This window comes from Crassostrea angulata, chromosome 7 (genome assembly GCF_025612915.1).
Source record: "Crassostrea angulata isolate pt1a10 chromosome 7, ASM2561291v2, whole genome shotgun sequence".
NCBI lineage: Eukaryota > Metazoa > Mollusca > Bivalvia > Ostreida > Ostreidae > Magallana > Magallana angulata.
Window position 1 is genome coordinate 38806016 of NC_069117.1, and position 11189 is coordinate 38817204.

Sequence of the window (11189 nt, forward strand, 5' to 3'; positions counted from 1 at the left end):
TAGTGTTTGAACAGCAACCCGAATAGTTAAAGGCAAAATAAATTTCCGCAATAAATGGATTTGAAACTGGTGTATATTTCAAAGAAATAATTATGTTTCTACGGTTAGTGTTAATAAACATCCAAGTGCAATTTCATATATCGTTAAATAATGCTTTATTTTGTACTTTTTAAATTTGCTTTTCATGGAAAACTAGCAACATTAAAAAAATTGATTAAACAAAGAGACAACAAACTTTGTTTTCTTCTGTAAAGTAACTTTAAAATTTTGTAAATATATACACTGTGCAGTAAAATATTTCTTTGGTAGTTCATATGGGCTATGAAGGTTGTGATTAAAAAAAAGTCCACAACCTGCTGGTGCGTGCAATCATTTTCTTGCATGTTACTGTAAATCAACGTTTATTCGCGACGACTTTATTTCGCGATTTACTTCCGATAAACTGGTTCGCGACGACTCATTTTCATGACCAAGCCTTATTAAGACCCTTCTCGCTAAAACAACCATGCGACAACGACTGGTTCGCGGCGAGAAATATTCGCGACGTCAAGACCCACGCAAACTTTGCGAAAATTTCTCGCATGCGAATAAAAGTCGGTTTACAGTAATTGCCTTCATGTTCGCTTGAACCACTAAAAAAGCTCCTTATTGTCTAAACGTTCACATACAATTCTACTACAACAACCGATAGTAGTAACAGAAATAACACGGCAAGGCTTCCATATTATCATCACATGTATGAAGAATATAATACCCACGTGAAGCACATAACAAAAGTAGCAATGAAATATATTTCTTTCAACATGATCCGCCGGAAAAGAACTTGGTGCTATATTTTGGTTGTGTTATACCCATTTATATGCTTCTATCTGTGGTCGTCAGATAAAAAAGCAATAAGGACTATTCATGAAAAACAGATACTTTCACCGAAACCACGCACAACTACACCAACACAGACATTGCGAAAAAAGGCATATTTTCATGTGAACAATGATATTGAAGGACCTGGTAAGTCTTCACTTTCTATACGATGGACACTCTTATTTAAGGAGGTTGGGTGTTGGGGTTGCTGTTGGGCTGGGGATCTTGCACATGCATAAGCAAATTTGTTTTAAACAACTTTTATTCACCCATACACGTATGATTTATCTTTAAAAAGCAGTACGATAAGCTCAATATTTTCACTTTTGCAAAAAGTATGTTACATCATTAGATAGGTATGAAGAGTTTTGTCCTCTAACATGTAAGTAATTTTTGCCCCTTTAGTCTGAATTGACAAGAAATTACCATTCTTGTACATGTACTAATGCGGATATCAAGGGCAGATTTGACCAAAATACGAACTAGAAACGTTATAAACGGTGCTATTTCATCTTCAAAACAAACCGTACCTTGCAAGAAATTGTTCGATATATTTTTTTAGATCCATTTGATAGACCTTCATGAGTCCTTTTGTTATCGATAAAACTGATTATATATGGACGATTTCTAAAACCAAAACTTGAAAGAAATGCGTGGTATCACCAATTTGATTGTTCACAGTATACTTATAAATATTAAACATTGTGTAAGTTAACTATAAAAATGCATTATTATTTTCTCAGAGAGAGAGAGAGAGAGAGAGAGAGAGAGAGAGAGAGAGAGAGAGAGAGAGAGAGAGAGATTAGCTATAATTTAATTAATTAAATTATAAATTACAGTTTCAACAACTTTTTCGCTTTTTCTATGTATTGTAAAAATTATTGTAGGTCATTTGCGTGCAATTTTCTTTTGGGACTCCGCCTTCTACGCTTGTCAACCAATAAAAGTGTAAGTGTGTGACTGTAGCTTGAATCGACAAGAAATGACAAATCTTGTATTCTTTCGGGTACCAACAGAAAGGGAGAGTTGCCCAAAATATGAAACAGAAACATGTAATCGTGCCATTCTACGCATTTTAGAGGATTGACGTCATTCACTGCTGAACTACGTTAAGTGTACAGACATTTATTTTGCTCTATACAATTCATGAGTTAATTAATTAAATACATGTAACTAAGACTCTTTTAACCCGGTAATTGTGTAATTTGCGTCTCTAGTAAATATATTTTAACTAAATAATGTATATTATTAAAAATGCCTTCTATTTAAATCATGCACTCAGCCCATAGTAAATCTAGCTACATATGTATATAAGTGTATGTACACTTAGTACATAGTTTTACCTTTCATACATTCATTTACATGTATTTTACGCGAGTGCTTTTATTCGTTGCAACGATTGCGGTCACGATCAACGTCTAAATAGAAAACAATAATGACAGAGGCACAGCTGTCTAGTTTATGCAGAGACGTCCTTTTCTTCACGACGAAATTTCAATATGTTCCTTTGCGAAAGATTGTATCAATTCATATTAAAAAAAAGATCAAACTTCAACTGTGCTGCGACATCTAATCTTGTTTGTCTACTAATTGATTTTCTGTTATCTTCAAAGTTCATTGCCTATAAAGAGTGATTGAATAAAATATCTGTTAATCTTGTTCACTCTTTCTGAAAAAAAAATTGCTTCTGTCTCACTTTTCTCTCTTTTTTTTTTGTTGATAAATGATTTTTTCTACTGTAATAAAACCCCGGGCGGCCTTTCCATGTTTGAAAATTGATTTGTATATTTACGATTTTTAAAAAAATATTTCGTCTGCCCTAACATCGCCTATGCTCTTACAAGCCACAGTTTCAGAATATTGAATTCGAAAATCACATGATTTTGTTTGCCAATGTTTTTTTTCGTGGTTTAGATTTTTTACACTTCTCCTCCCTATAACCTACGAATTTAAAACCATTTAACAAAAGCTTGGACTATGGATAGTTGTTTCAAACAGTAATATTTACATCTACTGAGTATGATTCCCTCTATTTCTTACTGAAACTTATTATACAATTATTTCATGCCTAGGCAGTCAATAGACCAGAATATTTTTCCCGAGGTGCAGGGAGCAGCTCAGTGTGTTCTATTGCCCAAGGCCAACGGCCGAGGGCAATAGAACACACTGAGCTGCTCCCTGCACCAAGGGAAAAATTTTCTGGTCTATTGACTGCCTAGGCATTAAATAATTGTTTTATTACCTAATTCTATTTTGAGTATTTAGTGTTCATAATTGTATGTTATAAAAGATTTTCAAACATTATGCGTTCAGATCATTGTAAATCAATACCTATATGACCTAAACATTAAATATTAAGAATGATAGTAAAACAAACTTAATACAGTGATCTTTTAATATTGTAGCAATTAATTGATAACATTTCTAACTGAAGAATTTAACAAACAGGTTTTTAGGTTTGTAACTGTGTATGTTTATTATCATACATTACATCAGTTTGAATGATCATGAGGCGTGTTATAGTGATAATGCATATGAACCTCTTTAACATGATTAAACACCATATTTGGTCCATAGTTGGTATTTGCAGCACGCTCTGTTAGTACTTTCTGAACATAGGTGGAGCTGCTGGTACTAGTGGCAACAAGTGACGGGTTTGGTGAATCAGATTCTGGAAGGATAGTTTGGAGTAAAGCGTGTTCTTGGGAAAGACTGAGTTCTAACAAATCCATGTCATCTGGAAACGATTGAAAATTCTCTTCATCCTGACCTGCATTGGAAAGCAAAATCATACATATTAATCATATTAGTTCTGTTATAAAATGTCTTTATATTAGATAATTTCACCATTTGGAAAATAAAACAATACCTGCACTGTCTAGAATATTGTTGCCTCCATCATCTGGTGGGGAAGATTTTTTACTCTTCTGTGGTGCATCTGTAATATAAATAAAGTAGCGAGACTCTCTAAATAAAGTTTTCCACCATTTAAATCTTACATTCTCAAATAACCAAAAGATCACCTGAAATGAGCACTAATAAACATATGTTCATATGTAGATTGATTACCTGTTTTTCCTTTTGGCTCTTCCTTGCTCTTTTTTGCTGTTGGGTTCCCTAAAATTATAAAGGAATACAATTTGAATCAAAATTATAAATCAAATCAAGATTCATGTTGGTAATAAACATAAAGAAAAGATGCATTACATTACATATCAATATTATCATTATTATAAGGGTTTTTATAAATCTATAAGCAGGAGCATCTCAATCTTAAAGTAATGGTGGATGAAAATGATCTTACCTAGAATTTTGTTACTAATTGTTTCTGCTATCATCCTCTTTTTGGATTCTCCTGTTCTGCTGTAATGTTTTATACTTGTCTCAGATTTGTGTCCAGAAATTGACATGATATGCCTTGCCTCAAACCCTTCCTCATCCAACAGAGTAATTGTAGTGGCGCGCAAAGAATGGTTTGTGTAAGATTTGCTTAACTTGTACTTCTCACTTAAAACTTTCATTTTATTTCCCAATGTGTTTTTACCAACAGGAATATTTTCATACCAGACAACCTCTGTTTTCTTTTCTTTTATTTTAGGACGTTGCCAAAATGAATCACAATTAGGGTTGAGCACAGCTAAATACTTCTCAATAGATTTCACTGGGCACAAAACATTGTTTGGTACAGTGTACAACCGCCCACCCTGACTTTCATCAGTATCTGTAGAATCTCCTTGGTGGTTTTTTGTAGAGTGGTCCCTTAAAGTCACATACTTATTTGGACCAGAACCATGGAATTTAAAGTCCTGTTTTTGAAGTTCCCTCAAGTTCTCTCTGCCTCGGTTGCAGAAATATATCATGAAATCAAGGAATACCTTGTTTTGAAGATCACTAGGGTTTTCCAGATCGAATGATGTGTAAAGTACAGCCAGTTCGTCAGCTTCAATAGGGGGTTTATGTTCACTGGACCCCATTCCTACTTGTTTCAGTTTTACCATCATTGCTTGGAACACAAGATTAGCTGGCTTAAATGCATCGTTATTAACAATGTCTATGTCTCTAATTTTGAGAAAATGGCGTTGAATTCCGTATCGTAAACTTATCATAGACTTTTTCGAGTAAAATCCTCCTTTTTGGTTTCTCGCAGATGCATAAAATGTTTTAAAATGCTCACACAGGGAGTCCAATGGAAGCTTCTCAAAATCCGAAAAAATGATGTTTTTACTCGCGCAATAAGAAATCAGCACATTCACAGCCATTTTAATGGCGTTTTTCGTATTTTTTGAATCTTTGTTATCCAATAGCTCACTCAAGTCTTCTACATTTAACTCGGGGAATCTCGCTGCCTCCATTGTTTACAACTAACCGTCTTACGTCTGCTTACTTTACTGTTACTAATATAAATTCGAAACCTGGATCGGTTTTTTCCGGAATACATCAGATCGCGCAGTCTATTGACCGGCGGTCCAATAGATCGCAGTCTATTGACCGGCGGTCTAATAGATCACAGTCTATTGACCGGCAGTTCAATAGATCGTTTCAATAGTTAAGAAAAACTAAATACACATACAAAATAGACGAAAATATTTCATTTGTAATAAAACAAGAAAATCCCGTTCATTAGGTAATAAAGTTAATTCATAGCTCTATAGAAACAGCCAAACTGAAACCTACACGCCCCGTTAATCGATTGGTCGAAAACTACCGCGACCTAAGAAAAATCACGGACTGCACGAAATAATCATGATGATGCCAGGCTCACATTCCCATAGGAGACGATTTGGCTGTTTCTTTTAGCTAACGTACTGATGTACATTAACATTACTACTTAATTTATTAAATTTTACTCACTTTTTACAATCAATTTACAAATTTTTAAAAAGATCAATGTAAATATAAATAATAAAGCATTTTATTGTTTAAATATGACGTAGGCCTGTCTATTTCAATGTTGGCTACTTGAAATCAAGAAGATTTGTATGGCCTTTGAGCTATTTAAGATGACACAATCTACATGTATGCATATTTCACTCGAAACCAGCGTTATTAACCGGGTTTTCCAAAGGAAAAATCCCATTATTGAAATGGTGAAAATGGCGGACGGCTGCCAAAAGCTAGGGCACCCCTATTGTACGGACAACTCTTCCTACAGTTTTTAAGATGAAGGTTGTTGTTTGCAGATCAATCAACATATATCAGAGATGTGCAGATTACTTGGATTTTGAGTTTTGATCAGTAATTTATAAAAAAGTATTAGCTGTCATTTTCTCGCATAACATTGCATGTAGGTACGCGTATTGTACGGATAACTCCTCCTACAGTTTTCAAGAAAGGTAGTTTTTTGCAGATCAATTGTACTTATATCAGAGATGGAGAGATTACTTGGATTTTGATTTTTGATAATTTATGGAGAAAAAAAAAATGCCATCTGTTGAACTTAGTTATTTTCTCGCAAAATATTGCATACAGAGTACCCCGTTTCTCTGGATGGGTAGTGTTTATCAATCATGGCTGACAAATGGATTATGGATGCTGTTCACACAAAAGAAATGTTGAATGTCCCATTGAGAGCTTTTCTCTTGTTTTATACTTGTTTTAATTTGATGCAAGAAACCTACCGAGAATTCAAGGTCTTGTTAATATGGCTCTAATTTGATTGTGTTCAGTTCAAACAGCTTATGACAATATTAAATTACGATCTAAAGCAAGTTTATAGGTGTTTTTTTTTCCAGCAATGCTTCCTACCTTTGTATCCACATAAAACACCAATGAAAACATTTTACTGCTCTTATTAAAAAATAAATATTCTTTGTTACACAGGACAGAAAGGGTCAGGGGTCACCGTCAAGGAAAGTGACCTCGAGGGAGATGACCTCCAGCGTTACAAGAAGGGATATGAAGTCTATTTATATAATTCTTACGTCAGTGATCTCATTCCTCTCCGCAGGAGTTTCCCACCGGATTTACTAGAAAAAGAGTACAGTATGATATGAATTCTTTTTGTCAGCGAGGAGAACCGTATTCTGTCTATACATTTACTCGTCTGATTTCTTCCAATAAAAAAAATTAATTTTGGTTTTACTTAAAGGACAACGTATTCATATTGCAATTTTTTTGTTCCCTTTGTAAAACTTTCATGAAGAAGACCAAGCATTTTAGTGTATCTTACTATATAGATGACCACACATAGTTAATTCAATGATTACTGGGACTTCACTTTTGCTCTCTCTCTCTCTCTCTCTCTCTCTCTCTCTCTCTCTCTCTCTCTCTCTCTCTCTCACACACACAAAATTCAAAATGAGATCTCCATTTGTTATTTGGATTTTCTTTATTCACAGGTGTTATGACATTGAATATGACTCCGATCTACCGGAAGTGAGCGTGATCATACCGTTCAGAAACGAAGCCTTCTCTGCTTTGCTTAGAACAGTGCATAGTGTTCTAGACAAATCAAACCCCAACATACTCAAAGAAATTATCTTGGTCGACGATGGATCCGATATAGGTAATACAAAGTAATTCGAAGTTTATTTGATAAAATAAATGTACAATGAAAATTTATTTTAGTTTCATCGAGGTCTACACAATTTAAACTTTGTTTTCAGACGATTTAAAGACAAAGCTCAAGCTGTACCTTTCACACCTTCCGAAGGTGAATCTCATTCGACTACCTGTAAGTAAAGGGCTGATGACGTCACGACAGACAGGGATAAACAATGCAAAGTCTGACGTCATTGTTGTAATGGATTCGCATTTAGAATTGGCACCAGGTAGGCCTGTATTTGTATGTATTAATAAAATGTATACACAGAAAGTTAGAGACATATTATTTGGGACAACGTCCGTCAAAAAAGTCATTTTTGTATTTGATTTATTGCACCTTGCATCTAATTCATTCTTATAGGTTGGTTAGAACCACTTGTACAAAGAATAAAAGACGATCCAAAAGTGATGGTTTTTCCTAAAATGGGCGGAATCAACCGTGACACCTTTGAGATCACCAGCAGCAAACTACAAGACCCGGTCTTTTTGGTTACTTTCGATTTCTACATGGCGGAAAATCACGTGCCGACCAAATCAGAATACCTTAACAGTCGACCACACAAATTGTCACCTATAAAGTAAATGATGTACTAGACCAGACCTTGCATCACACATTTATAATATGAGCATGTAGTTAAGAAAAATATCCATTTACGAATGATATGTTACATCGTTTATAAAGAAAAATACATTTTTTCTAAAAGGTCCCCCGGAATTCAAGGCATGGCGTTTGGAATCAACAAAACGTTTTTCCAGAGCTTAGGGGGCTTTGACCTGGGTATGAAAGTCTGGGGAGCTGAACAGTTCGAGCTGTCCATAAAGGTATCCCAGATTCTTAAGTTAAATCACTTTGTTAAAATTAAACCAATAATCTTGAATGAAAACAGAAATATAAGAGACTCTTTTATAAAAAAATGATGAAAAAGCAAACCCAAGCCAAGAATGATAAATCATAGCAGTATCAATTGTTTGAAGAATGACTATATTCATTTAATTAGTGTTGTGGTTAAACCACAAGACAAAATTAAGGTCTAAAACGGATTTAAGTACAATCTCATTACAGCTTTGTCAATTACTAGTATCTTATACAGTATTAGAAAATCAAAATACATTACATATCATGTAGCTGTCCTTGTAACAAAATTAATGTTATTCGTACAGGAATATTTATATATTTAATATACCAGCTTTTGTTTTATAAACACATTGTGGGAAACGATTCTGTGTAGGTGTGGCAGTGTGGGGGCTCTATAGAGATGCTGCCATGTTCCAGCGCCGCGCATCTCTACAGGAACGTAGCCTGGGTAAAGGACCTGGACAAGGAGCGGCCCAACAACAACGACAGGGTCATCGCGGTCTGGATGGACGACTACGCCAAAATCTTCCAGGAAATGGGCGGGAATAAGACGGTAAGTTCATATGTACAGGAAAAATTTTCATCCTCGTTTAATTTTCGCCTTAATATCTATTCGAACTCAGTAATAGTGCGATATTCTAAATTTGGGCTTTTTGAAACCCGGCAAGTTTCATCGTTTTAATATCAACAGTGTTTGGTGAATATTATGAGGGGGGGGGGGGGGGGGGGCTAATACACAACCGTGATTGGTCGACAGCAACTACATGTATGTAAAATGTACATTATACATTTGTATTTCATATCATGTCTCAATTGTCTTGATTAACTTTGGATTTTTTAGAACGTCATTTTCATCGCATTTGAAAAAAACTTCGAATAAAAATCAATTTCCATTTCTATTATAGAGCCTCAATAGCGGGGACATATCGGAGCGACAGATGATAAGGAAGAGAAATAACTGTAAATCCTTCCAGTATTTCTTGGATACGATACAGCAATACGTCCATTATTATGTTCCTGTGAATTTGAAAGCCAAAGGAATGGTAAACAATCGAAATACTGCTTTAAAATTTTGTTTCGGATTAATTGGAATACATGCAAAATTTGTATGACCATAGCATGGCAATAACCAAGTCTTCTTTTTTTTTAGATACAACATAGAGAAACAAATTTGTGCGTGGATGGCCGAACCAACTCGTTTTTCCCAAAAGACATTCTTGTAGCTTATCCATGTCATCTAGGAGGAGGTCCACAGGTAATTTATGCTGTTTGCAAATGTCCTATTATGACTATCTCATTCTACGCTCTCAATTAGAAGAATTCAGATCTAAAAATGAAAAAAAGAAGAAGCCAATTTAACATGAACTTTGTTAATAATTAATTTATGTACTGTTTGTCTGTACATGTAATTAGATTATATGATTGTTATTTTTGAATTCGAATCGCGCTCGCCCTTTTCCGTAACCGATAATTGTGGTTACGGAAATGACCGAGTAGTTACGATTGGTTACATGGAATTACATGTATGTGATAGCCTCCTCTTAAAAATATGAACTAAACAAGCATAATGCATATTGTGAACTAAAAAAATATGGACACTGTGATACCATAATGACGAATATTTTTATCTGTAATTCCACAGTATTGGGAAATATCTGCAAATGACGAATTACGCCACGGGATGTTGTGCTGGAATAAGAAGGACCGGAATGTGGTAACGGTGCCGTGTGGAGCCAACCCCAATCAGAAATGGACATACGACCAAGTATGTCACACTATAGCTTCAGACTGTGCTTATCATAACTTTAGTAATTAAGGTGCAACGTCCCTATTAAAACAAGGGACACAACTCTCTCTGGGATGAATTATTAAGTCCTGTTTGGCAATGAATACCAGAGTTATGCCACAGATAAATTATTTCTGAATAAAAAAGGGATGTTGCACCTTAAATGTCACAGATTATCGAAACATACATAACTTAATATGTTGATAACTGCATGAATGAATAATTTTCAATCTTTAATATTGATACACATCAAGTATATGCATTTTTCAGTCCGGAGAAATCATACATCAGGAGAGTGGCCTGTGTCTGACACTTTTAGCTCAAAATCAAACCTTGACATTAGAGAACTGCCAAAAACTACCTACACAGACGTGGAACATGCAACGGACTTAACATTTTATACATAATAATATTTTTGTGCATGGAAATACTGAAGTTATCTTAATTTTTTGGGGCAGTCAAAGTTAAAACATGGTACGGTTGTAAAAAAAAACCCACAGCAAATAGCGAGTTATAGATCAAACTTTAATCAGTTTTACATGATTATGAAAGAACTTCAAAATGCTGAATTGATATTTTTAATTTTGACCACCCGGAAACAATAATTTGTTCCGTCGTATGATAGAGAGGCTAGTATATTTGTATGTGTTAGATAAATAAACTGGTAAATGTTCTGGTTCTTCATTTTAATTAATGAATTAGTTTTACATTCTATGCGCGGATCCAGAAAACAGGTTTTGGACCGAAGGATAAATTTGATTTCTTGGAAGGGGAAAAAGGGAGGGGGGGGGGGTCCAAGGACTATTTGTGGTAACTTTTCTATGGAAATATAATTAGTTTGAATTTTCAAGAGAAGTCCGGATTCTCTCTTTCCCCCTCCCCCTTTCCTTTATCGATCTTGATATACATGCAGTCTTCAAAGGTATTAAAGAACAATTGCTTCATATAATATGTTTAACACCACACAACAAGATTTATTATCCAATATGGCCATGAGTTTCACAAGTTTGGTAGTCTAAGCATTCTTAATCATCCTAACCATGGAGGTTTTTAGTCTGCTTTATTCCCAGGAAATATGGTATTAAGCCACGCGAATATATTTTTAGTGTTAACTGTTTACAAATTTTGTTATAATATAGGAAG

The 11189-nt window shown here is 34.7% G+C and overlaps 2 protein-coding genes across 3 annotated transcripts; one reads left to right on the plus strand and one right to left on the minus strand.

Moving 5' to 3' along the window:
* Positions 1-734: 734 nt before the first annotated feature.
* Positions 735-10719, plus strand: LOC128155788 (polypeptide N-acetylgalactosaminyltransferase 5-like). Its single transcript, XM_052817646.1, has 11 exons — positions 735-1008; positions 6682-6838; positions 7200-7366; positions 7467-7631; positions 7766-7982; positions 8109-8226; positions 8634-8813; positions 9166-9303; positions 9411-9515; positions 9903-10025; positions 10317-10719. Exons 1-11 carry the CDS (start codon positions 735-737, stop codon positions 10437-10439), a joined length of 1767 nt encoding a protein of 588 aa, XP_052673606.1. The 3' UTR covers positions 10440-10719.
* Positions 3102-5486, minus strand: LOC128155789 (uncharacterized). 2 transcript variants are annotated; one of them, XM_052817649.1, is made up of 4 exons: positions 4166-5486; positions 3931-3966; positions 3731-3799; positions 3102-3631 (listed from the first exon to the last, which is right to left on the minus strand). In XM_052817649.1, the coding sequence occupies exons 1-4, from the start codon at positions 5211-5213 to the stop codon at positions 3354-3356; spliced, it is 1431 nt and encodes a 476-aa protein (XP_052673609.1). In that variant the 5' UTR covers positions 5214-5486; the 3' UTR covers positions 3102-3353. The 2 variants fall into 2 exon arrangements, with proteins under 2 accessions (XP_052673609.1, XP_052673608.1); XM_052817648.1 differs by having other exon boundaries at positions 3104-3631; positions 3931-3978.
* Positions 10720-11189: the final 470 nt, after the last annotated feature.